Source organism: Leptodactylus fuscus, chromosome 6, assembly GCF_031893055.1.
Source record: "Leptodactylus fuscus isolate aLepFus1 chromosome 6, aLepFus1.hap2, whole genome shotgun sequence".
Taxonomy (NCBI): Eukaryota; Metazoa; Chordata; class Amphibia; order Anura; family Leptodactylidae; genus Leptodactylus; species Leptodactylus fuscus.
This window is the reverse complement of record NC_134270.1, coordinates 28,292,196-28,320,190: the sequence shown is the minus strand read 5'-3', so window position 1 is coordinate 28,320,190 and position 27,995 is coordinate 28,292,196. Positions and strand designations below refer to the sequence as shown.

Below are 27,995 nucleotides of genomic sequence, written 5' to 3'. Positions count from 1 at the left end.
GCGGCTCCTGTAACTCCTTGCGATCAGTTGTTACTTTTTTAGAGCTGCATGTGACTATATGTTTTTGCGGCATTTCGCGTTCCTGCAGCATTATGTGGCGACCATTTAATCGAATGGTTGTCTCTAGAGATGAGCGAATAGTATTCGACGAATAGTTTTGAATACCTCCGCTCCCATAGGAATGCATGTAAGTGGCCGAACACCAAGGGGTTAAGCGCCGGCCGCTTACATGCATTCCTATTGGAGCGAAGTATTCAAATCCACTATTCGCTCAACACTAGTCGTCTCTCTATGCATGGATGTGCCAAAACAGGAGCTGCTCTTATAAGCCCCCTAATAGGGCACTTGGACAGACCCTGTCTCACGACACAGCTTTTCCTTACACATTTCTATCTGGTAACCCGGTAGATTATAGATCATATAATGGCTGTGGCTTTGTGTTCCACAGTTTGACATGTTGGAGATGGATCGTCTGGAACGACAACTAGTAAATCTTCCTTTGCTCTTTGACCCGTCTTCCTACGTTCCTGACACGGTAGATCTTACAGAAGATGCTATGGCACGTGAATATTGGCTCACATGCTTTGAAGATGCTTTAGAAGGAGTAAGTAATGTTATGAAATTGCTTGTTGGTTTTTCCCGTACTTTAAACAATTTTTGACATCCTATTAGAGGGCTCAACTTTTTATATTAACCTTTGAGACTTTGGTGTCCCCTAGTGGTGACTTTGTAGATTTCAACTATTTTTGTTTTTCTATATTTCTGCAGTTCTGTTGGGCAGACTTACTTATCTGGTCTGATATTTAGACAGTGTAAACTTACACTAGACAGTCTTAAAAATTCACCCTGATGAAATATACGTTGTCCCATTATATTTTGGTGTGTTATTAGAAATAATTACAGTAACTATCACTGTATTTACAAGGTAGCTAAACGTGCTGTGGCCAGCCAGCCAGATGCAAAAGATGCAGCAGATCGGGCGGACAAGTTCCAGCAGAAGTACTGGAATAAGTTACAGACCCTGAGACATCAACCCTTGTAAGTATCAGGATATGTTTTATTAAAGGGGTTGTCCGAGACCCAAGGGGGACTGGATGCTGATGACCTATCGACAGGAGCTCTGCAGCTCTGCTCCCATTCATATGATCAGCTAGTCAGGGCAGAGTCTGGGTGTCGGACCCACACCAGTCAGATACTGATCACTTATCTTGTGCATAGGTCATCATTGTCTAGTAGTCTTAGACCCTTTTAATGAGGAAAAGTCATCATCTTAATAATTAATCCTTAGTGATAATGGGTAACACAGTTTATTAGGGGTCCCTTGCACCCTGTATGAATGCAGGGCTAGCCAAATTCAACCAGTCTCTAGTAATCCCATAGAGAATGAGTTGAACAGCATTGCACGCGTTCGACCAGCCACTCCTATAGACAAGGGCATAGGACCCACATTTTCACGGTGGCGGCGGGAGAGGGTCCCATCTGTCAGACTCCCATTGATAAGAAAGTTATTTCTTATCCAGTGGATAGCAGATAACCTCAAATTACAGAATACCCCTTTAAAAATCCTGGACTTTAAAGAGAACCTGTCAAGTTAATATGGGACACTAAACCAACCACTGTTCTTAAGCTGGACTGGGGCTTATCCATAAGGACCTGTGGGTGGTTTAGTGTCCCAAATCACCCTTTATTGCAGATCATTTATAATAATAGTGTGGCACTGGCGTCTTTGCCCACTACTACTAACTTTACATCCCCCCCCCCCATAGCGCCCAACTGTACAAGGGATGTGTATTTCTACATATTTCATGTCAGTTTCTTATAAAATGTATTGCACTTCTGACAATGAAGAGGTTCCCTAAGCAGATCTGTCCACCTTCTGAGATATCGGGTATTGCCGGAATCACTTTACTTTTCCAGCTAAAGAGCTATGATCTATATTAAACAACCTACATCTGCATCATTTGATCATTTCCTTATAGGTTTCTTTTGATATTTCTTGCAGTGCTTATGGGTCCCTGACAGTCCGCAGCTTACTAGACACACGGGAGCACTGCCTAAATGAGTTCAATTTTCCAGACCCCTACTCAAAGGTGAGCCCAGGTTGATGTGTTTGTACCATTGTGCCAATACCGTACATAGAAGACAAAATGTCCCTATAGAAAGATCAGAATTTGCTACCTAATGGTTTTGTTTATTATCCCTTCACATCCTTTTCATAAAACTTAGACCAGTTCCTTCGGTTTCTGCTACATTTACATTTTCTATGTAAATTATATCTCTGGCATTATACAACCTACATGTATACTTATATTGGCAGAAGGACCCAGCTTCGCACAGGTATATTTCATTTTTTGTTTGTGTAGTGGCCCTGTAAGAATAGGTTGGTTGCTATGGAAACTTAGTGTAAAGCTGTGTGTATGTGAAGACTGAAGAACCTGCATGTCTCCATTGGTCCATAAGCACCATGCGTAGTTTGGTTATCAGTGACAAACCTGCGATTGGTTGTTATGGAAACTTGGAGTAAAGCGGTGTGCACGTGGAGACTGAACTCCTGCGAGCTTCTATTGGCTGATAAGAGACATGTGACTGTGTATGGCATTTGGAATATGAGTGAAAGACTTACAGGCTTGTATTGGCTAATGCAGGTAATTTTTTGGGAATACTGTATCTCAGGAACGGTACGTCCTAGAGAGCTGAGACCAGGTCTAAAACCTCCCCAGACACCTGATGTATCTCTGTGCCAAATTTGGTGAGGATCGGTCCAGTCGTTTGGTTGCCCATAAAGAACAGACAGACAAACTCATTTTTCTATATATGAGATACAGTTCCCATACTATGAATCTGTGTTTTCAACTGGTGATATCTCTGAAAATACAGGTTTTCTAGGTGTTCTAGGTTTTATGATGCTTGAGATCTCTTTTTACCATCAGCTTCTCTATATTATACGGTTTCCCGGCCCACCCATACTCAGCTGGCAAGAGAGAAACAGGAAAGAATAAATAATGGACATAGAGTAGATTTCAGCATCGGATTTCACAGAAAGGAGTCACGTCCTTGAGTGTAGTATATTAGAACAAATTCTGCCCGAAAATGAAACGTTTCGGTAAATGTTATGGTTGGACATGTAGCTGCATGGTCAATATCTGTGACATGTATGCCCATGTTTAGTGGCTGCAGGTAAGTCAGTCTTTGCTTGGTTCCCTACATATCTGTTGTAATTGACAAAAAATATAGGGGTTGTCACCCAGATTTTCTACATGGTCCTACAGTGGGATGCCACCTTTTCCTGTATCCGTATCAGCCGCTACCTACAGTAGGTCTGTCTCTGGTTTGAAGGAGCTGTCAAACTTTCAGCAACTTTCTATTACAAACAGCAAAAAGTGCAGTTTACAGTATCTGTATTTTCCTAAAGAAACCATTAGGAAAGTTCACAAAAAACCTGAATTTCCTTCCTTTGGTCCTTTTCTATTTTAATCCTCTTTCATTTTACCATTGAAACTGAGACGTGTATGACTATCTTATTAACCATTTTCCCACCCCCTTCTCACAAACTGATCACAACTGTCTTTGGCTGAAAAGCTGCTGCCTGCAGCAGGAGCCCCCCCCCCCCCCCCCCACTGCTCCGATGCTATAGACCATGCACACTAAGCACCTATCATACAGTCATCCTACTGCCATTGCAAACTAGAAGGGATTAGAGGGATGTTAACACCTATGTTTGCTTCAAGGTATCTCCAAGACGTTCATTTCTACAGTACATATAACAGAAGAGAAGGGCTGTCTTCACTCTCTTCCTCTTTCTCAGTACATAATTTCAGCAGACAGGGCAAGGATATTCAGGGAATTTCATTTCCAGGTTCTCCGTTCCAAGAATCGCTCCAGTCTCTGAAGGAAGTGATTCTGGTAATGGGTTTATGATTAGTTATTGTCGTTTATGCAGTTACTTTTAAGGCTTTTTCTGAGATTTAAAAAAAATAAATAAATAAAAATTGGCCAAAAAGAGAAAAATTGATTTAGAAAAAATAAATAAAAATTTGCCTCTCCAATCCCAGTGATCCCTGCTAGTCTTTGTTAACGTCCTTGCAGCAAAGAAGTCTGTTTAGCAGGAGACCGCTGAGGCCACTGATTGGTTGTAGCAGTCACATGAGTGTATGTGATGTCATCACTGCAGGCCAAGAAAACCGAGACAAACGTTAAAAGGGATGTCCAGGAAATATATATGTATTTATTTATTTTAAGAATTCATCTGTCTCTGATGCTCTGGTGCCTCCCAGCATGGTTGGTCCTGCAGCTCCTCTGTTTTCTTGTCGCGGCCACACATATGCAGAGGTAACTACCTGTGACGTCCCTTGTCCTTTTCTGAGCCAACTGATAGGCCACGTGACTACTGAGGCCAAAGTGAAGTGACACCGGACGTCACAGCTGGCTGGGCAGCACAGTGGCTCAGTGGTTAGCACTACAGCCTTGCAGCGCTGGAGTCCTGGGTTCAAATCCTGCCCAGTACAACATCTGCAAGGAGTTTGTATGTTCTCCCCGTGTTTGCGTGGGTTTCCTCTGGGTACTCCGGTTTCCTCCCACACATCAAAGACATACTGATAGGGAATTTAGATTGTGAGCCCTATATGGGACAATGACTGTCAATGTCTGTAAAGCGCTGCGGAATATGATGGCGCTATATAAGTAAGCATAATGAATGAAGAATGCAGAGCAGCCGGACCGGACCGTGCACGGAGGATCTGGAGCATCCGGGGACAGGTGAGTCTATTTGTGTTGTTTTTTTGCCCCCTGTGTGTTTTCCACTTCCCAGGCCTAATTTAAAAAAATAATTTTTATCCTGGACAACCCCTTTAAGGCTAAGGCCCACGTTGAGGAACTGCAGCTTTTTTTGATGCAGATTTTGCTGTGATTTTTTATTTTATTTTTTAAGCCAAAGTCAGGAGTGGATTGAGCAGTATAAGACCTTCATAGATATTTTCCATTCCTTTTGTAGCCAGTCTTGGATTTGGCTCGAAAAACCGCAGCAAATTCTTCAACAAAAAAAGCTGCATTTCTTCAACGTGGCTCAGCCTAAGGATGTTTTTATTGACTTTAAGACCCTGTTCACATTTGAGAATTTGAGATAATCTTCCTCCTCGGCTTCCTCTCTGAATGGCAACCCTGTTAAAGCTGCGACAGAAAGCCGAAGCTGAGCTTTCTGCCATGAGTTTGCTCCCTGATTAGCCTCAGAAATAATAGGGCTTATCAGTCGTAGTCCAATGAGTAGAAAAAAAGAAAGAAAGTTCCGCCTAAAACTCCCATTGAAATGAATGGGAGGAGTGTTACGAAGCAGATTTGCACATGAAAACGCATTAAATACAGCTTGCCAATTCTTACGGGTCCATTCACACGGAGTATTTTGGCGCTGAATCTGATGTGGAATCCGCGTCAGAATCAGCGAGGGGAAAAAAGCCTCCCGCTGACTTCTAGAGTTCTATTGGGAGGCTTTTTTTGGAGGCTGATTTTGAGGCGGATTCAGCGTCAAAATCCATGCCAAAAAATTCATTGTGCAGTGACCCTAAAGCAAACTTTTTTTTTTCTGGCTGACCAAATTCCTGTGTGAATGTACCCTAATATTGATTGACTATACTTAAGATAGGTCATCAATATTAGATCAGTGGAGGTTCCACATCTGGTATAGTTGTTTCAAAAGGACATGGCACTTCGGTTATTTCCACCTTTTTAGGCCAGTGATGTCGCTTTTATTGGTGACGTGCTGCCTCTTCTTTAAATAGCTCATTGTGGATTGATGGGGGATCAGACCTTGCAACTCTTAGATTAGGTCATCAATATTTTAATCCCGGAACAACTTTCACTAAAAGCAGATCTCCAATTATAAAACCATTTTTCAAAATCTATCTACATACTCATGCACAGAAGACTGGAGAGGGTAGGGAGAGGAGGAGGCTGCTCCTGTCTAGTTTTTTTGCCTCATTCTGTGCAGTGATGGAGCCTTGTTTTGAAAGATTTAGCAATGGCAAAAGAGCTATTTGTGTGTGGTTTTTTTTTTTTTTTTCTTCAGCATCCCCCCCTCTCCATAGACTTGTGTCAAAAAATAATTCTGATTTATTTAATAAGATATATTACACAGTTTCTTATATTCACTTGTTTTAGAATTTGTGGTACAAATCATATCAAAAGTCTTTAAGAAGACTCTGCAATCTGGTGCAAGAATTCACGCCCTGCCAGGGTAATTTAACAGTCTTACTCCTTGTGGGGAGATGCAGAGGATATTTGTTAGTGGATTTGCTATTTACTAGTATAGCAGCTTGCCAACACTGCGGATGTACAATGTAACACCTCTGTCAAGGCGCAGATTAATATTTAGGATAATGTAGGAAGCTGAAATGCAGAACAAGCTATTTAGCATTCGTAGGCTTCTACACCCACCTATAAAGAGCAGAGTTGCTCATTTAAATGTCATTTTCCAAGTGTTTCCTGATCCTCGGGCTTATGAATATGTAATGAGGTAATTAGCATTCACTTATTTGCATGTCTCCAGTCACATCTGCAGTTTAGTGAAGCTACGAAGCCCTAAGCTAACCACAACACCGAAGAGCTGCTTACTAATCGCATTTCCTAAGTTTCTCTGTGTAATGGCATTAATAGGGTTGCAGTGACTCTCCTCTAGGGTGACACCTTAAAGGGCGTCACCATAACACAGAATATCAACTCAGCCCTACAGATAGATAGGTTACAGTCACCCGAATCAAACAGTGTTTTCCCTTTGTGAATCGCTGTCTCCGTTGCTGAGATATTGCAGTTTTTGTCAATATGCGAATGAGTTTTTGGGAGTAATAGGGGCGTTGGTTCTTACCTCTTTAGAACAATGGCCACGCCCTCATTGCTCTAAAGAGCTCACTTGCATGTTAACAATGACTCTCCTTTTTTTGGGAACCTCACGGATTATCCGGGAAGTTGTCAGGTATAGTATAAAAAATTAAGATGGCACAAGCAGCATCAGATTTAATGCCAGATGCCTTTATGGTCGTGTCTCGCTCTCTCACTTTGTTCCTGATCACTTCTTTCCCCCTTCCCCAGTGCATAAACTTCTATGCAATCTAATGTCTCTTTGAGTCCAGTTCATCTTGCTCAGGAAGGATATAGCAGATATTTCAGAGTGAATTAAAAGTTTTGGAAGGAAGCGAGAGGACAGCCAGACTAGTGGAGAAAGAAGCATTTTTCTCTAAGTTTCTTATCACTTGTACAAAGATTAATGCAAAGTTTGTTGGAATTGACTACTTATTTTTTGGAACTCGTGACTGCACCATTCCTTAGTAACAATTTAATATTAGTAATTGGGAAAAGCCATTTATCTATGCGTACATCCCATGGAGTCCACATTAGGTATTTTCCAATGATCCGCTTTTTCCTGAAAGGACAATATTATTTTCTGTAAGTTGTGTCTGGTATTGCAGCTTAGAACTGAAGAAAACCTCATAATTCCTCCATGTTAAATTGAGGGCATACCTTTGCACATTGGGGCGCAGAGAAGTCAATGGACACTGCCATACTTCTCTATACATCTCAGATGTCTACTGCCAAAATAAACTTCTTAAAGGAGCTGTCTAGGATTTAGGGTGACAAAAATTAGAAGACATACTCTCACCTATTGTCATGTCCAGTAAGTGTCCCCTTTCTCCTCCAATGCCAAGACTCGTCGTGCCAGAATTGGGGAGGCTCCCCAAAGGATGACCATGGAGACCAATCAGTGGTCGTCGGAGATGAACTGGTCACGTATGCGTGATGTCACCGGCCCCTCTCCAGAGACCACTGAGGCCACTGATTCTTCTCAGCAGTCATGTGAGCCTCCTGATACCGGAGGGAAAGGGGATCCAGCACTGGACGATGGTGCATGGGATAGCAGAGTATATAGACAGATTATAAAGCTTATGTTATGTAGGTTATATAGTTATGGAATCTTCCAGCTTTTTAAATAATTTTTTGTATGTCTAGTTCTCCCGATCACTGTCCGAAGCCAAACTAGATGTAACGTTCATATGTTCATTCCTCAGTAGCGCTCCACCGATGTCATGTGGATGGAGATAATGTCATCGCTCTTCTTTGTGCCATCTTGTTATACTTGTCCCTGTATAACTGTTCATGTCAGCATGCTGTTAACAGTGACTTGTTGGTCCAATAGAGGCCATGAACCTAAGATGAAAATGACCGGAGGTGTCTTGGAGCAAGCAATCCAAGCCTGGGTAAGACTTCTTTCCTTCCTTCTGTAAAATCCAGTCTCTCATGTTTTTCTTCCAGGTAAAGCAGAAGGAAAATGACATAGCCTTAAAATATTATCAGAAAGTTATCAGATCTTTGGAAACATTGGGCTGGGAGGAGAAACAGTTTGCACTGGTGAAAGGACTGTTAGCAGGCAATGTCTTTGACTGGGGAGCAAAAGCAGTCTCCGAGTAGGTGTTCAATGTTTTACAACCACCGTATCTTCTGTAGATAACCGCCTGTGTATTGCAATAAGTCTTACAATGTATGGTGAATTGTTCCCGCAGACTGTCTTAGACATTATATGATCGGTACTGGTCAAGCTCTGGGATCCTGGACTACTGGGGGAATGGGCGACCCATGATCTGTGAATATGAACTATATATTTAGTAGTTGTGAATGGCATTTTCAGCCTCTGCCTGCACCATGGTTGTCTACAGGCATATCTCCCAAATCAAGTACCCCCCCAATGCACTTGCAGGCTAGTTTGCATCTCCATAAAAATAAGTTTATCGTTGCATTATGTCATCTGTTTGTGCCCACAAAGCTATTTTTTCTACTTCTATAAAGGTCCTCTGCATGGCACCATTATTGGTTTGAAGGGCATTTTAGAACTGATAGGTTCCTTTAAACTAGTCCCATGTTGTTTTTTCGTAAAGGGATTGTCCAATTTCAGATCAATATTGAAAGACAAATGTTATTGTTTGTATAATAGTAAGTTATACAATTGTCCAATATATTTTCTTTATCAATTCCTCACGGTTTTCTAGATCTCTGCTTGCTGTCATTCATTCTATTTACTCCCAGTGGATAAAAAAATCAGTCCATGGTCATGTGATGTGCAGTCCATGGTCATGTGATGTGCAGTCCATGGTCATACGATGTGCAGTCCACGGTCATACGATGTGCAGTCCACGGTCATACGATGTGCAGTCCACGGTCATACGATGTGCAGTCCACGGTCATACGATGTGCAGTCCACGGTCATACGATGTGCAGTCCACGGTCATACGATGTGCAGTCCACGGTCATACGATGTGCAGTCCACGGTCATACGATGTGCAGTCCACGGTCATACGATGTGCAGTCCACGGTCATACGATGTGCAGTCCACGGTCATACGATGTGCAGTCCACGGTCATACGATGTGCAGTCCACGGTCATACGATGTGCAGTCCACGGTCATACGATGTGCAGTCCACGGTCATACGATGTGCAGTCCACGGTCATACGATGTGCAGTCCACGGTCATACGATGTGCAGTCCACGGTCATACGATGTGCAGTCCACGGTCATACGATGTGCAGTCCACGGTCATACGATGTGCAGTCCACGGTCATACGATGTGCAGTCCACGGTCATACGATGTGCAGTCCACGGTCATACGATGTGCAGTCCACGGTCATACGATGTGCAGTCCACGGTCATACGATGTGCAGTCCACGGTCATACGAGGTGCAGTCCACGGTCATACGAGGTGCAGTCCACGGTCATACGAGGTGCAGTCCACGGTCATACGAGGTGCAGTCCACGGTCATACGAGGTGCAGTCCACGGTCATACGAGGTGCAGTCCACGGTCATACGAGGTGCAGTCCACGGTCATACGAGGTGCAGTCCACGGTCATACGAGGTGCAGTCCACGGTCATACGAGGTGCAGTCCACGGTCATACGAGGTGCAGTCCACGGTCATACGAGGTGCAGTCCACGGTCATACGAGGTGCAGTCCACGGTCATACGAGGTGCAGTCCACGGTCATACGAGGTGCAGTCCACGGTCATACGAGGTGCAGTCCACGGTCATACGAGGTGCAGTCCACGGTCATACGATGTGCAGTCCACGGTCATACGATGTGCAGTCCAGTCCATGGTCCAGTGGATCTTTATCCACTGGGAGTAAGCAGAATGAATGACAGCAAGCAGAGATCTAGAAAACTATAAGGAATTGATACAGAAAGTATATTGGAAACAAGGAATAACACTTGTCTCTTACTTTTTGGTCTGAAACTGGATGACTCCTTTAAGATTCGAACCCACTTCCGAGTTTTTCAACAAGCACAGCTCAAGCCAAAAGCTAAAGGTTAGGCTTTGATACAAGCTCAGGCATACCTATAAGATAAAATTTGGTTGGTTTGATGGTACAAGGCCACCATCTAATGTCTCCTGACTACCCCCGCCCTTCCAACAGCAATTGGGCTAATGAAAAGTTTGACGTATTGGAATTCCACATGTCCAATACATGATTTAAGAAGCGACAATCTCCCACCAAAGGTGTCTGGAAGTCAATTTCTTCCCTTTTTGCATTGACGTGTACACACTTGACTAAACCAAGCATTCATGCGCTTGAGAGGTTGTGAGAAATTAAAGGGATTCTCTAGGATTTTGAGTAAAATCGCCTGAGAGCAGATAATGATATAAAAGTAAAGAATAAGCCTCACTTACCTGTTCAGTCTCCTGCATTGGTGGCGCCAATGGCATTATATACCAGTTATATGACCATATCTGCAGGCCTGGCAGGATGATATAACAAGCAGGTAATACTTAGTTCATTATTTTATTGCAATTCTATGAAAATCCTAGACAACACCGTTAAGCAACTTTGCAAGTGACCTAAATGAAAAATCCAAGTACAATGTACAGTTCCTATATTGTCACATATTGTTCCACTATCTCATCCACTACAAAGACAGGTCTACAGGTTAGTAAGAAATGGTGGCAGACGGAAGAGCCCAATGAATGCCAAAATAAATCTGACTACACAAGGCTTGTTTGTAGTCTGCATAACCATGGAAACACATAAGTCTGTGTAACACACATCTGGAAACACATAGGTCTGCGTACATAATAAATATATATATATAATTTTTTTTTTTTTTTTTTTTCTGAAACAATTTGTAGAATTTTTTTTTTTCTATTTATACATTTTTTGGAGGAATAAAAAAATTATTTCACTATATCTAGATATATAGCCTTGTAAATAGGACGAACTATACTAGAAGTATTATGAGGATGTGAATGAATACATTTGTGTCCGTAACCTATAGTATAGTAGTAGTGTGGGGCTAAGTCTGGCCACCGAGTCACATACATACATATTGTTAATGGGGATTTCCAGGATCAGGATATTGATGGTCTTTCCTTACTCTTCGCACCCCTTCCAATATTGGCTGTTTGATTGGACCTCCAGTGATCTGATATAGATGACCTATCCTATACCACGCACAAGCAGAAAGACACATAATGAGAATAAGTGAGCGATTACCATAGAGTTCACTTATCACCATCCGCCCAGGAGAGAATATTGCGGTTTTATTTCGTATTACTTAACGTATGTACTCGAGTATAAGCCGACCCCCCCCTAATTTTACCACAAAACTGGGAAAACTTATTGACTCGAGTATAAGCCGAAGGGGGGGAAATGCAGCAGCTACTGGAAAATTAAAAAAAATTAAAATGGTTGGAGTTTTTGGGTGCAGTAGTTGCTGGGTGATGGGGAAGGGGAGGGGGTGTTTTGGTTGTCTGTCTGCCCCTTCCCTGAGCTTGAGGACTGGGATTTTTTCCCCCCATGTGGAATTCAGCCTGGCTGAATATAGGGGATCTGCAGTGCTCCTATTAACCCCTTCCCGACAGAACAGGAGCACTGCAGATCCCCTATATTCAGTAGACCGGGCACTGTCAGACACAGGGATACCTAATGTGTTTGTGTGTCACAGTCATTTTCTACCTTTATATGTATTCTAGGGAAAGGAGGGATTTAGAACTTTATTAAATTTTTTATTATATATTCTCTTTTCTTCACTATTTTTTGGGAGATTCTTTGCATTACTATTGTGGCTGGTCATTTTTTTGCTTGACTCGAGGGGGGCTTTTTCAGCCCCAAAACTGTGCTGAAAATCTCGGCTTATACTCAAGTATATACGGTATATGTAGTTGTATTATTTTGTGCATTTCCTGTGGATTCTCTCATGTTATTCATGCCACAGGGAAATGTAACTTCAGTCTCCTTCTTGTATCTGATTTAGAGTCTTAGAGTCTGACCCCGAGTTTGGATTTGAGGAAGCAAAAAAGAAGTTACAAGGTGAGTTTGGAGAATCTACAAGGCGTTGTGTGGGTAATATATCCTAGTATTGATGCATGATGGAGTTATGTTGGTTGTATTTAGGTGCATGGATATAGGTGTAGCAGGAGGTAAGTGAAGGGCCACTTCTCACTATCCCGTTACAAGTATAGTAATTCGCACCTTGCATGGTGGCTCAGTGGAGGGGACTTGTGGCCCTTTCACGTTCAGTGCTCCTGAGTCCCTGTACAGACTACAAGACCGCAGAGTGACTTGTGCACCCTCTGATCTGTCTGTTTTATGGCTTTTGTAGTTATCACTGTCACTGTTGTGTTACTAATTTTTATGTCTTGGTTTTGTACCTTCTTAACAGCAAGACCGTGGCTTGTTGACACCTATTCTGCTTGGATTGAGAGGTTAAAGGTAGGGCCCTTCGGCTAACTTTTTATATTTATTGGACTATCCGAAAGATTTTACAGCATATACTTAGAACCAATGTCGGAAGATCTTACCGTTTTCTGTGGGATTGACTGACTGTCTAGTGTATAGTGCCGAAACTTCAAGAGGTAAAGTGTATGTCAGTAACCTTAATGAATAGGACTGAAAGGGCTATAATGACCAGACGCTTTTTAGCGATTTTTCTCACTTGGTGATTTAGCGGCCCTGTCTCTTCTATTTTTTGAGCTATCCAAAAATGTTTACCGGTTTCCTTGTTTTTTTTTTTCGTGACACATAAGGCATAAGGCTACATTCACATCTTCACCAGAGTCTCCGGAGATCTGTCAGAAACTGCCAGATGGAATAGTCCTGCAAGCCCAGTTGAAAGGGACGGAAACCAGAGTGGACCCCATAACAGTCAATGTGGGTCCCTTGGGTTCTGTTTGTGTCCATCATAGAATGGATCAAGATGGTGATCATAAGACTGCTGGATCCTATAGACCGTTGCTGCTTCCTCTGGTCACTGCATAGTGCTTATGCAGACTACAAGTGGTTATAAAGTCTCTGACTACTGAGCTCCGCGCCTGTCCCAGGAAATTGTAACTGGTGGAGTAAGTTCAGGGTGCTGCAAGTTTAAAGCCTGGGATATAAACTTACAACACTTGGTCATTCAGAGGTTACAGTATGATGGATTACGGGTAATATCTGATATTAAAGTGACGTCATTAGTAATTTTTTGTAACTTTGACTATATTAATGTAACGGTGAGAAATCTCCCATCTTGTTTCCAGCGGCTTTTGTGATGAATAATTGTAAGGAGCGGTTTCTGTTTTCCAGGGTCCTCCACATAAATGTGCCTTAATATTCGTGGACAATAGCGGCATTGATATAATCCTGGGAGTTTTCCCGTTTGTTCGAGAACTGCTCTCCAGAGGTACAGAGGTACAGTACTGTCAGCATCTCTTATCCTGTATAGTTCTCTCCCTACCTACATACAGTTTAGGATTCTAGGGGCAGTCTATGCAATGCTTGTGTCCACTTCTTGTGAATTCCTCTTGATACAACATCCAAGTTTTACTTTTTGGGATTTTAAAGACCCCCCACCATGTCAATAACTAGATCTTTCTTGCTTTTGCAGGTCATCCTCGCATGTAATTCAGGACCTGCTTTAAATGACGTCACCTACAATGAGTCCCTGATTGTCACAGAGCGGATTGCCGACATGGATACAATCATACAGTAAGTCTATAGGATCCTAGTAGAAGTATTACCCCTACCAGGCAGCTCATAGTAACCTGGTGGAGAAGGACAAGGAGGTGCTGGGACATAAGACTGAACTTGCCGAATTCTGTGGGATTGGCTTACCATTTATTCTATATAGTTGCCTCCATTGGATTTCAACAAGCCTTTATCCCAGGAGGTAAGGTGTCTGGCCGTCGCTTTGTCCCATTTTGCCAATTCAGAACTGCATATGTATGGGGGTTTCACGAGAGGTAACTGCCTGTCTAATGTCTATGGCCATCTGCAGTCTACATACATACAGTGTGTGTGTGTGATTATTTATATATATATATATATATACAAATAACAGTGTCTGCGGCTTATGTTCCTTCCATAGTATATAGATGTTTTTGTTTTGTTTTTCCCCTTAGCTCTGCATTGCAAGATGAGAGGTTGATATTGGTACAAACTGGCTCAAGTTCTCCATGCTTAGATCTTAGGTAAGTTGTGATTCGTTTTTCATGTTTTCTACACAGCGGGGGTCAGGTACCGCACAAATATGGAAGAGACGTGGCGTAGTGTGTGCTATAAAACAATACATGTAGAGATGAGCGAGTACTGTTCGGATCAGCCGATCCGAACAGCACGCTCGCATAGAAATGAATGGACGTAGCCGGCACGCGGGGGGTTAAGCGGCCGGCCGCCGTCAAAGCGGAAGTACCAGGTGCATCCATTCATTTCTATGGAGCGTGCTGTTTGGATCGGCTGATCCGAACAGTACTCGCTCATCTCTAAATACATGTGATTTCTGGTAGAATATTAGACGCCTGTTCTTAGGATACGTCATCAATAGAAGTTCGGTGGGGGCCACATCTGAAATTCAATGCCATGCATTAGACAGCTGATCATGGGGTATTGGGAACTCACTGATTTGACTTTGATGACATTTATTAAGGATAGATCATCAATCTATAAAATCCCCCAAAATCCCTTTAATATAGTTTTGTAATGTGTATCGAATATGACAAAAAATGCATTAAAAAGGGGGGCTAGAAGACCTGCCGTGGTAGCACCCAATATATAATGGACTGGAATAATCGTTTACCATACGTGTAGTGAGTTGGACTGAAATGTTATTGTGATACAATGGGCACAGATTTCTATTTTTTATGATAATTGGGCTTTAAAGGGGCAGATCTAAAAGGAAATATGTCTTAGTTGGCCCTAGCAACCAATCATAATGCATCTTCAGAATACAAAATGCTATGGGCAACAAGTATATTTTGTTTTAGACTGCTTACTCAACATTTACATCTATGTCTGCAGTCGCCTAGACAAAGGCCTGGCCATACTGGTGAAGGAGAGAAATACTGACCTGGTCATCATCGAAGGGATGGGCCGAGCCATCCACACAAACTACTATGCAGTCCTGCAATGCGAAAGCCTGAAACTGGCCATCATCAAGAACCAATGGCTGGCCGAGAGACTGGGGGGCAAAATCTTTAGCGTTGTCTTCAAATATGAGACTCCACCCAAATGAGGCGACTCGCCGGATCACCTCGGCCCATTCCTCAGCACTAGTTTTATTCGATTGTAAAGAATGTATTTTTATTACAGGGGCGGGGGGGTAAATTGCTGTATTTATATTGTGCTTTTGTGCTGAGATAAAAGGGACATGATGCACCCATATAAATATATAAATAAATTTAAATTATATATATGACACTTTTATGCCGTTTTGTATGTACAGGGTATAAAATATGAAAAAATATCTTTACATAAAAATCACAGGTGACCGCCCAACTTCCTAGGATATGACTTTTTATGTTCAGTCGGGTCATAAGAAGAGGTAACTCTGTGGATAATGTAGAAAATCTAAATGGATGCACCCCTTAGATTTTTTTGACCAAACTTTTTTTGTTTTTCCGTGTACGTTGTGATCCATAGCGGACACATTTTGATCCAGAAAAAATATACTAAAATATGTTTCTCTGGAAGAAAAGTAAAGTGGGCACCAATTAATATCAATGTGTGTGTGTGTGTGTGTGTGTGTGTGGGGGGGTAATATCCTATATGCCAAAAACTAATGGAAAATGCAAGGAATAGATGCATAGATATGGCAGAGACGCTCAACCCTGCATAAATTGCAATTAAAATGTTTAAATTTTATTGGCAAGAAAATAGATAAAAACGTTTAAAAATTCAATGGATCTATTGGTAGGGGTCTCAAAGTCGTACATAAATTAGAAATTACTCCATATGTAAACTCCTTAAAGAGGACCTTTCATCAGATTGGGCACATGCAGTTCTATATACTGCTGGAAAGCCGACAGTACGCTGAATTCAGCGCACTGTCGGCTTTCCCGATCTGTGCCCCGGGTGAAGAGCTAGCGGTCCTGGTACCGTAGGGCTTTACAGTCAGAAGGGCGTTTCTGACACTTAGCCAGGGGCGCCCTTCTGCCCAGCAACGCCTATCGCGCTGTACTGTGGAGCGGGGAGGAACACCCCCTCCCTCTGCTCACAGTGCTCATCCATAGACGAGTATTATCAGGAGCGGGAGGGGGGAGTTCCTGCGGTTCCATAGGAATGAATGGAAGCAGCCGACACACAGCCTTAACCCTCTGCACGCCGGCTGCCATTCATTCTAATGGGAGACTAGCTAACATCTCTAGTAGCTACTTACCTGCAGAGATAACTGGTCCGGTGCCTGGTGTTATCATTCTTCTTCGCCTCACTGCCCCCGCCTCCCAGGTTAGTGTTGAAGAGCTAGGAAGAAGACGGGGCTTGTGGCTTAGGAGAGTGTGGGCGAGTACAGGGAGGGGAGACGTGACTTCTCCCCTTCCAGTACCCGCCCACACTCTCCTAACTTGGGAGGCAGGGGGCAGCGTGGCAAAGAAGAACAAGAACACCGGGCATCGGACCATCCATCTCTGCAGGTAAGTGGACACCAGGGGGGAATAAGTAGCCAGAGGATTAAAAAAAAATCCTCTGGCTACTTAGTGATTAAAAAAAAAAATCCCTACACAGCGTGGATTCTAACAATTAAAGCGTTCAATTGTTAGATTCCATGCTGTATAGTAAATAGGATTGTTTTTAAAATCCGATCTCCGATTAGTAAAAAAAAATCCCATTGGCTTGCATTGGGATCGAGATCGGGTTCGAATGAAAAATGATCGGAAATCGGATTTCAAAATCGATCCTGAAAAGTCAAGATCAGCTCAACCGTAGTTATACTTTAATAACTTTTTTTTTTTTTTCTCATTTTTTATTTATGACTGAACAACATCCATATATACAATTTTTGTACAGGACATGGACACACAACTGCGATTTGTCTTTTTTCACGTTTATTAAAGGAATTTCTGTAGCATGTCCACCAATAATTGTTAGAATACATTCACTTTCTGTATATATATGCTGTCATTGAACACTTCAGATATATTGGATGGCCCTAAGCCCAAGAAAACTCACATATCACAATCACAGTTTGTGAACTGAACCACTGGTTTATATATTATCACACGCCATAAAAAAAACCATACTACATCGGGAGAGATTATAATAGTGTCTTTTGTTAGTAGCTGCCTTGTATACTGTGCAACCCCCCCACCCCCATCCGACACAATCACTATGAAGTAAATGGGCATTTCCATGTCTGACATTTAGGATAAGCTCATCTAGAGTAGCGTGGCCACAAGACTGTGGGTGGGAGATAAATGCAGGCCCAGTTCATTGCCAATCTTCCATGTTGACTGTCAATTTTTGATGAAATTTTGTGTAACACATGGATAGGAGTTAAGGATTTTGCATATAACCTTTAGGCGTAAGAAATAAGCTCGCACGTTATAAAACAAGCACAATATGTCCTATAAATCCAACGCTATACGCTAACTGCATATTGACTGCTATTGTGTAGTCTATTCACTAATGTATACCTAATATACATATTGGGGGTAATGTATAAAAAGTATTCCTGGAGGTATCTGTACAGGGGAAAGTAGCCATAAAAGACTTAAGACCTTGCATAAAGAAGTCACAAATCTAGTTTTGGGAGGTCAAGAGGTTTGTAACGTCTGCTCAGATCAGCTGTTCTTAAGCCGTAAACACGAGGGTAATTGCGGCCAAACCCACCTATCTGAGCTGGACTGGCTAACCAGGTAATGTGTATAGTGGCCTCCAAACCCTTCCCCATGGACGTAGGTCAGATCAGGCTCTTGGATACAATCATGCCCGATCCATTTGTTCTCAGAAAGGATAAGCAGTCACTAGAGGAGCCCGGCAGTATCTTAATGGAGTTTGTCACCAGAACCCAGCCCCACAGATAGATTCCCATTATGGATTGGTTCCTCCATTGCTGAGATATTGCAGTTTTTGTCAATATGCAAGTTATTTATTTGGAGCAATGGCAACAACCTTGTTGCTCCAAAGAGCTCAATTATATTGACAAATGCTGTAATATTTTAGGGAAGACACCAGTTGATTCATATGACCACAATCTACCTGTATTTCTGGTGACAGGCTTCTTTTACGACATAGTGGACGTCTCACGCCATCTCTTTTGGGCAGATGTAAGCCATGGTTCTACTGACTCGCCCATCAACATGCACCAAGTCAGTGGATATGGGAACAAGACGTTGCCAGATGCCATGTTTGTTTCTCTTAATATCTGCTCCGTAGACATTGACCAAAGAGGTTTTAGGCAAATCTGTGATGTCTACGGCACTCTTTCCAAATACTGAACACATATATATGGGGAGAAAGGCCCATTCAGTTCTCTGCCTGCCTAAATATCTTCTAAATTCTTAAGGTCGCCCAAAACCATAGATGGCTTTTTGGCTGAATGAGCAACGGTTATTCCTCCATATGCCAAATGTGTGAGAATAAACCACTGCCAGACACCTCTGGTACAAGGACAAAGCATGCCGAAGGCTAACATACTAGTATTGGCTATTGTAGTCTGGACACCACTATGTACAAGAGGCCCAACCACTTCTCCTAAGGTTGGCGTATTCATTCATCTAATATAATGGCCATCAAATAATCCTCAAACCTCCTCTCTGATGTTAGTTGCTAATACTCCATTGGTTATAGGTCATTGGTGATACAGTGCCCTGATACACGACTGTTAGACGTCTATTACCCATAGTGACTTACAATGAGGTTTTGTGTTGTTTTTCTTTTCTCTAATACATTGTGTATGTCTATTCTATAATGGACCATTGGATTTCACTCTCGAGTTCTTGCCTATATCAGTCCTGGGGTGTAATGGACCTTGTTTGGTTAAGCTGTAGCTAACACTTGAACAAGTAGGTGATGGTATCATGCTTCGTACTGGGGTCTTTGAGGTTGAAAATTGTAGCATTCAAGCCTCCTCTATGGACAGGTTAGCCGAATAGTAGTAGTTGCTCATGCTGCCATTTTTCATATACTTTAGAATTAATTCTTTAATCTTAGACCATATTAATCGGATATCTGTGGGGACATGAGGATATAGACTAAGTGCAAGTCTTAGACACAGTAGTAACTGTAAAATAGTTAATAAAAATGAAAAGAAAGCGGACTTTCAGAGCACCATAGTCATGACTGGTCAATGCACTAGTACAGAAAGGCACCACTACAGCAAGCAGATTATTCACTGCAAATTTACAAGTCTCCATTGACTTCTCTCATCCCATCCAGCGGTAGACTCAGGGTTGAACTTTTTCCAGACTCTCCTGATTTTCTGTTCTTCCAAAGCGCTGACCTATTTCTTCTGAGAAGGCAGAACAGCAGGATTTCTGCAACAACAAATGCAGTGGATAACGACTGTGTATGTAAAAGTTCAGATCATGCAGTGCAGAAGTATAACACCAAAGAAGTAACTTGTAGTCGCAAAGTCGAGAGTTGACCCTTCACCAACTATCCATGTGGCCTTCAAAATATAGTTGTCTTACGTTAGCCATTAGACAAAAGGTCTCCCCCCTCCAGTACATGGTCGGATCACCAGTGTACTAGATGGGAAATGCCGCTGAAGGACGCCCCAAGAAAAAAGGATAAAACTTCCTGATCCTTATTTAAAGAGGACTTTTCCCCACCTCCAGCAGGTCCTCAGCTTTTCACCCGCCTGTCTATTGATTCTATAGAACAGTTGGAATTTTTTTTCTCTACTTCTCACTTTTCCTGAGCAACCGGGGCAGTTACATTTGGTGTCTGATATGCCATATTAGGGTCTCTACAGACAAGTGGGTGTTGTCAGACTGGAAGGGGCCTCCTTCAGACCTTTGATACAGTCATTGTTTACTCTGACACAAGACCACTCACGTGACATAAGAAAGACTGATCAGCTGGAATGCACAGTGTATGTACTCAGGAAGAGACAGCTCTGTACACACTGTAGTGCTGTATTATTAAAGCTCATCTCCAATAAATTTGCATTGCATCTGAATTTAGCGCAATGTTGGATTTCCCGTTATGTGTCCCGGTGCTGGAGATATTGGTGCTGTTAGTTTTGGCACCAAACTCTGCCCACTGTCAGAAGCGCATTTCTGACTGTCTAGCTGGGCTGTGAGGAACGTCTCCCCCTGACAGTACCCATCTATAGCCCTGACTGTACTATGGTACAAATACAGTCGTGGGGAGTGTTGCTCACAGCTTAGCGACAAGGCTGGGCGGGAAGGAATTCCCCCTCTGACAGTACGGGTATATGGATCAGTACTGTCAGGGGGTAATGTTTCTCACTGCCCAGATAGACTGTTAGAAACACCCTTCTGATGTTGGGCGCCAAAACTAATGCCACCGATATCTCCAGCCCCAGGACACATAACGAGACAGCCAACGGCTTTCTAGCGGTGTATAAAACCACATGTACCTGAGGACATGAAAGGCCCTCTCTAAAAAGCAGTTACCTGAGGAAACCTGCAGACCCCACAGAATATAATAGGGTCCACCAGGTTTCCGTTCAGTTTCCGCCCAAAATCGGCAGAGAGAAAAGTCCTGCTTGCAAGACTCTTCTCTCCACATATTTTAAGCAGAATATGGGACAACCACTTTAATATGTCATACTAGCTTTTACCCGCGACTTCGTCTGCGGTGATTTGAGAATTGGGCGGACACAGACGTGTGAAACTGTAAAAGTGCTTTAAAAGTTTGGTGGGCTAGCAAATGTCATGTGATGTGTTGTATTGTGTATGTCATGATACAGACAATGTGATGTGTTATATTGTGTATGTCATGATACAGACAATGTGATGTGTTATATTGTGTATGTCATGATACAGACAATGTGATGTGTTATATTGTGTATGTCATGATACAGACAATGTGATGTGTTATATTGTGTATGTCATGATACAGACAATGTGATGTGTTATATTGTGTATGTCGTGATACAGACAATGTGATATATTGTGTATGTCATGATACAGACAATGTGATGTGTTGTATTGTGTCAGACAATGTGATGTGTTATATTGTGTATGTCATGATACAGACAATGTGATGTGTTGTATTGTGTATGTCGTGATACAGACAATGTGATGTGTTGTATTGTGTCAGACAATGTGATGTGTTGTATTGTGTATGTCGTGATACAGACAATGTGATGTGTTATATTGTGTATGTCATGATACAGACAATGTGATGTGTTGTATTGTGTATGTCGTGATACAGACAATGTGATGTGTTGTATTGTGTCAGACAATGTGATGTGTTGTATTGTGTATGTCGTGATACAGACAATGTGATGTGTTATATTGTGTATGTCATGATACAGACAATGTGATGTGTTGTATTGTGTCAGACAATGTGATGTGTTGTTTTGTGTCAATGTGATGTGTTGTATTGTCAGACAATGTGATGTGTTGTATTGTGTATGTCGTGATACAGACAATGTGATGTGTTATATTGTGTATGTCATGATACAGACAATGTGATGTGTTGTATTGTGTCAGACAATGTGATGTGTTGTTTTGTGTCAATGTGATGTGTTGTATTGTCAGACAATGTGATGTGTTGTATTGTGTATGTTGTGATACAATGTGATGTGTTGTATTGTGTATGTCGTGATACAGACAATGTGATGTGTTGTATTGTGTCAGACAATGTGATGTGTTGTATTGTGTATGTCGTGATACAGACAATGTGATGTGTTATATTGTGTATGTCATGATACAGACAATGTGATGTGTTGTATTGTGTATGTCGTGATACAGACAATGTGATGTGTTATATAGTGGAAAGCTATATGTAAATGTGAGTGAGTAGAGTGAGGGCTACTCCTGAGGTGACAGTAAGGAGTGTGCAGGCAGGATGAGGCAGGAAATGCCAGGCAGTGTGTGTGAGTCTATAGCTGGGGCTAGGAGTCCTGCTTTTGTGAGTCTCCTGCTAGGAAGCCATGTTGTTTAGTGGCACCAAAAGTAGCCTGTGACTCAATCCTAAGGGAAAACTATGTCTGTGGAAAATTGCACGCAAATCCGTCCAGGCGTTTTAGCGTGATTGAGGAACAAACATCCAAACTCACAAACATCCAAACACACAAACTTTCACACTTATAATATTAGTAGGATTCTCACCCTATCATCACATCATCATAATTTGCTATATAAACTAAATTTAGAATTTTACTAAATATCCACTATAGACACACAATGACTTGGTTTATAGCAAATGGTATTGTCATGCTACAGATATTCTCACTGATATTCCCAGTCTATTTTCTGTGGCATGGATATATTACTGAAGGGTGAGAAATACCAGTCCTGTGAGAATGGCCTGTATCACACCCATGAAGTCACATAATGCAGGACACCGTGCAGGGCTATAGAGGTGACTGTCATGTACCACTAGTCTGTATGAATACCTACTTGCTCTTTCTAACATGCGCCAAGTTGCCCTCTATAAATTAGTCTGGTAGCGGTTTAGAGAATATTCACCTGCTGTTGGGCCGCCTTGCTCTTTGATTTACACACCAACTCAATGAATGACACGATCAGTCCCAGGGCCAGACCAATGCCCAGAATGACAAAGATTCCACCCAAGGTATGCGGTTGTAATGGCACCCAGCCAGCCTGTGCTTGTTCTGTCGTACATGTGTTTTCCCACCACTTCTGACGAAGATATTCCAGATTACCGGTTTCAAATTGTTCCAGAATAGCAATGGTTAAAGGTCTGATGAGAGGCGAGTCTGCAAACATAAGAAGGATAAACATGGATGCCACGTTCTAGACCACCAGCCCAAACCTGAGGCTCATCTGGTTCCAAAGCCACCATTTCAACTATGCTAAAAGCTGTCTAATGGGAGTTGTAGCCAAGAGATCTTTACTGTGAAACAGTACACCTGACTCCTAGGGCATCAAAGGGTGGGGGAGTGCTGGAGAGGGTTAAAAACATTTTTTGGGGACAATTTCTATGAAAATGTGAAAGACAGTAGTTATTCTATAGAACAGAACATTGCCTGTTATCCCAATTATTAATACAAGGAAATGGACTCTGTACCCTCAAACAGGACGCCCCATGTACATCCGGATGGCCATAGGTCATATGGCTGTGATCTTAGGCCTTGTTCACATCTGTGTCGGTAATCCGATTGGGGGGAGTCTGCATGGGAACCCCTCCGAACGGACTACCAAACGCATTTGCTAGCAGTGTGCAGTGAAAGCACATGGACCCCCTAGACTATAATGGGGTCCGTGTGCTTGCTGTGAGTTCTCCACAGGGAACATGCGGACAGGAAAGTACTTCACAATCTACTTTCCTGTCCGCATGATTCGTGCGGAGACCGCGCAGAAAGCACTTGGACCCCACCGCCCCAGGGATGTGGGTAAATATGCATTTGTGATAAGTTATGTTATTTAGAAAGTAGACGGGGTGAGGGTGTTTAGATTAGTGTAGGGATTAGATTTTATGCCGGACAACCCCTTTAAGGGAATGTGTCACCAGAAATTCACATATTTTTATTTAATCAAGTTTTAATTTTTAACATATTATTGGAGAAGATTTGAGATTTTTTTTTTTTTTTTTACTTTGATGTCGCTATTTATGTTTAAAGAAAAAATACTACATCCTGAAATTTTCACTCTGGCCACAAAGCCTAAAAGTAACTAGACACTTGCCAATTCTTTAGAGGGTTTTGTTTTTGCAGTAGCAACCTCCTTTACATCACAAACATGGCATACAAGATTACAATAGACGATGACGCCTCAATGTAGATAAAACTACTAGAGATGAGCGAGTACTATTTGAAACTCCCATTTCGAATAGAATTCACCCATAGGAATGAATGGATGCAGGGGGTTAAGCAGCTGGCCGCCGGCAAAGTCTGCGTGACGGCCGCTTCCATTCATTCTTATGGGTGCGTGCTATTTGAAACGGCCGTTTCGAATAGTACTCGCTCATCCCTAAAAACTACCAATCCATCATTACATCCACTACTGACAATAGATGATGTCATGGCCCCCCTCCCTGCACAGAACCTATCTAGAAAATTCTCCCATAGACATCATTGAGTATAATGAAGTCAAGCATGACTATTAGAGATGAGCGAACACTGTTCGGAACAGCCGTTCCGAACAGCACGCTCCCATAGAAATGAATGGACATAGCCGGCACGCGGGGGGTTAAGCGACCGGCCACCGGCAAAGTGTACGTGCCAGCTGCTTCCATTCATTTCTATGGGAGCGTGCTGTTCGGAATGGCTGATCCGAACAGTGTTTGCTCATCTCTAATGACTATAATGTAAAGCAGATTACTAAATGCTGTCAACAGAGCAGAGGAGAAGCTCAGACAAGATAGCAACTCCATAATCTTGGATAGAAAACAGAAAAAAAATCTACAATCACAAAATAAAAACAGATTAGAAAGAAAAGTGATATCTATTCTGTCTGGTTTTAATAAATAATTTTAAAAAAAAAACATGGCGACACATTCCAGTTTGGAGTCTTGAAATGAGCCGGACTAAAATAAACTAAAGAGACATAGAAATACCAAATGATGCAGCAATGCCGTAACCTCGGCCTGCAATAATTTCCGGGGCACGAACAAGATCGCAGTGTTTGGCCACTACATAGTCTTGGCTGATGGACTCTCCTAGGAAGGCATAGTTTGACTCTCTCACTCTTTGGACTCCTTCAGAAAAAGACTTGACCAGTACCCGATCTTTCCTTTTATCCATGTACTCGTAGATCATTCGGAAGGTCGGGTTCTTAGAATTCTGTATAAGGGACAAGAGGGGGCAGTGTATTGATTATTCCATGACAGCAACTTGTCATCCTACAAATAGACTGGCGTCTCATATACATTAGTAATACAAAAAAGCATGGAGGACACAAACTGCTTAAATGTCTTGTAGGCTGTGGAAATTTTTGGTGTAGATATGTTGAGACCATTCCTACCACATACAGTGGTCTAACATTGCCTGAACTGGCTCTGTACTGTACTACTTCTGGCTTTATAGACGGTTCAGATACCAGCAGATTTGTGGGGGTGTCAGGTGTTGGACCACCAATGTTCTCAACTTGATGATCTATCCTCACCATCTTAGATGATCCCTTTAACTCTATGGCTTTGTGAAGGGACTATCACAATTCAAGACATTAAGAAAAATGGTTTACAGAGAATTTTAGACCTATAGACACTCCCCAAGTCTGAGGAAAGCTATGCTACGCTGAATGGGCTTGGGCACACAAATCATTAAGACTGGCTGCTGGCAGTCAACCAATGAGTTCCCAAATGTACTATATGGGAGATGCTACAGGGCATGGTAGCATGTTTAGGCCGTGTAGACTGTCCACAGTAGCACAAGCAACTTGCAGCCCGGTGTTGCCCTGTGAAAAATGGCTCCTGGGAGAATTGGCTGAACCACTGGATCCATGACCAAATCAATGAATGCCAAACTGTTATGGTATCTGACATTAAGACCAGTTTGGATTGGTTACTGTACATTATGCCACTCCACATCATAATCCCGGGACATACTGATGTGACATTCCCTTGTGGCATTTGCCATGTGGTCTCTGGACCAATCTCCAGGTATCAATGTCTCTGAGACAAAAGCAGGACTCATCACTTAAGAGGACAGACCTCCATTCCAGCTCCATTGCTGTCTTGCTTTGCAGAACAACGCATGAGGTCAATGGAACAACTGTAGCTGGACATCTGGTTCGTAGCAAATGTTGTGCAAATGTCTTCTCATGGATTGCGTCTACACTGTTTGCCACCATAGGCTTTGGATGTGATGTCAAATTTAACTTTCTGTACAGAATTTATATCTACAGGTCAATCAGATGATCCACCCATGCAGAGGTTCGCCAATCGCCTCCACGCCCCTCTTGCTGTTACTCTAGTTCATAGTGCTCTCCAACCACCGCGACATACAGTGCTGGAACTAAGCCGACATCTCAGCCGAGGTACGTAGTGATCTGCTGAAGTGATAAACCAAGGTCTCTGAGTTCAAAGATTCTGACAAGTGGCCATAACTAGGACGTCGATGACCAGGAGACATCGCACAGTTATCCCTCGCCACTTGGTCTGATATTTGAGGTTTCATTTGGCTAAAAAATTTGCTTTCAAATTGGCTTTTATGCCTCTCTCACGTGCCGCATGTTGAGGATTGTAGATACAGAATAGTATCCAGAGATGGACCTTCATGACCATTGTCCACTTTGAGAGATCTTTAAAACTCAACCAGAAAAAAACCAACATGAACCTATGGCCACAAATGAAGCTGACACATGGACAGTATGCCTAAAATTTGATAACATAAAGACTTATGGTAGGTTTTCAGAAAACAAAATGTAAACTCGCAACAAAGAGATTTCATTACCTTAAAGAAATTAAAGGTGGAGGAGTTGGCTAATGTCCCAAACTCGACTTTAGTTTGCTTCAATAAATCATCAAATGTCTCAATGTTCACAGCTTGGTCTTTGGCATTGTTGACATAGGATGCAAAACTGGCGATGTAAGCGGCTAACAGAGTAATGGAAAAAAGCCACCAAATAACGGCAATGATTCTGGCCGACACAGACTTGGGCTGAGGCTCCACACCTATGGGGTATAAAGCACATGTATATTAGTATAAGGTATATACCACTGGTGTAACTACTGGGGTAGCAGATGCCACAGCTGGGACATTAGGGGTCCGGCGACAGCCGCTATCCCTGCTTTTTTTCTTCCTTTTCTTAATAGGCCGTTACCGGTTGGAGTTACTCTAGCCGGTAACGGGCCCTATTTACTTACCGATCCTGGCAGTGGCCGGGATTGGTAAGTGACGCCACGGGCCCCACAAACATCATTATTATACTTGGGGGTCTTTTCAGACCCCCCAAGTATAATGATTGGAGGTCCAGGGGAAAACATGTTACTTACCTTTCTGTGCTCCGGGCAGGTTCGGGCCTACTTCTGGATGCTCCATGATGTCACCTGACCCCGGACGCAGGTCCCGGTTATGTGACGTCCCGGACGTCATTGAAGGTGGCCAACACCACCGAGGACTGCAGTGGAGCCAGAAATAGGTAAGTAACATTGTTTTTTTTTATGTTGGTATCCCCTCTCGGTCTCCGATTATTATACTCTGGGGTCTATCTCAGAGTATAATAATTGTTCATGGGTGTCCACAGTGAGGCATAATGGTGTGTACAGGAGACACTATGGGGCATAATACTGTATGTAGGGGCCATTATGGGGCATAATAATATGTGCAGGGGCCACTATGGGGCATAATACAGCGTTCAGGAATGTGGGGGGTCGGTCGAGGGGGCCCCATGTCAAAAGTTCGCCACGGGACCCCACCGTTCCTAGTTACGCCACTGGTGTATACGGTACATGTACTGAGTGCAGTGGAGTTAAACAACAGTCCTCACTATAACATCTTTACTAACAGTGTGAACCATTATCTATATCCTGACATGACTTACCTTGCAATGTAATTGCCCCCATGCCAAACCAAAGGCTGTTCAGTAGAGTGTACTGATTCTGTTCACTGGAGGGTTCGGCCCATTCACACGGACTCAGCCTAATATAATATAAAGTGGGAGTCATAAGGACAATGATCCT

General features: G+C 42.6%; 2 protein-coding genes across 2 annotated transcripts in view; one reads left to right on the top strand and one right to left on the bottom strand.

Moving 5' to 3' along the window:
• The window catches only part of PANK4 (pantothenate kinase 4 (inactive)), a 30,631-nt gene extending 14,941 nt beyond the window's left edge, over positions 1-15,690 (top strand). Inside the window, exons 10-19 of the mRNA XM_075279624.1 lie at positions 449-604; positions 926-1,038; positions 2,003-2,090; positions 8,296-8,447; positions 12,277-12,332; positions 12,685-12,734; positions 13,587-13,691; positions 13,888-13,988; positions 14,402-14,470; positions 15,297-15,690. Of these exons, the coding sequence (XP_075135725.1) occupies positions 449-604; positions 926-1,038; positions 2,003-2,090; positions 8,296-8,447; positions 12,277-12,332; positions 12,685-12,734; positions 13,587-13,691; positions 13,888-13,988; positions 14,402-14,470; positions 15,297-15,510 (1,104 nt within the window). The 3' untranslated portion in view covers positions 15,511-15,690. The remainder of the gene's footprint in view (positions 1-448; positions 605-925; positions 1,039-2,002; positions 2,091-8,295; positions 8,448-12,276; positions 12,333-12,684; positions 12,735-13,586; positions 13,692-13,887; positions 13,989-14,401; positions 14,471-15,296) is intronic.
• A 1,610-nt stretch (positions 15,691-17,300) lies between these two features.
• LOC142210470 (putative glutamate receptor) overlaps positions 17,301-27,995 on the bottom strand; it is a 31,663-nt gene continuing 20,968 nt past the window's right edge. Inside the window, exons 7-11 of the mRNA XM_075279632.1 lie at positions 27,857-27,954; positions 26,767-26,987; positions 24,930-25,155; positions 22,880-23,130; positions 17,301-19,747 (exon numbers count right to left, since the gene is read on the bottom strand). Of these exons, the coding sequence (XP_075135733.1) occupies positions 19,658-19,747; positions 22,880-23,130; positions 24,930-25,155; positions 26,767-26,987; positions 27,857-27,954 (886 nt within the window). The 3' untranslated portion in view covers positions 17,301-19,657. The remainder of the gene's footprint in view (positions 19,748-22,879; positions 23,131-24,929; positions 25,156-26,766; positions 26,988-27,856; positions 27,955-27,995) is intronic.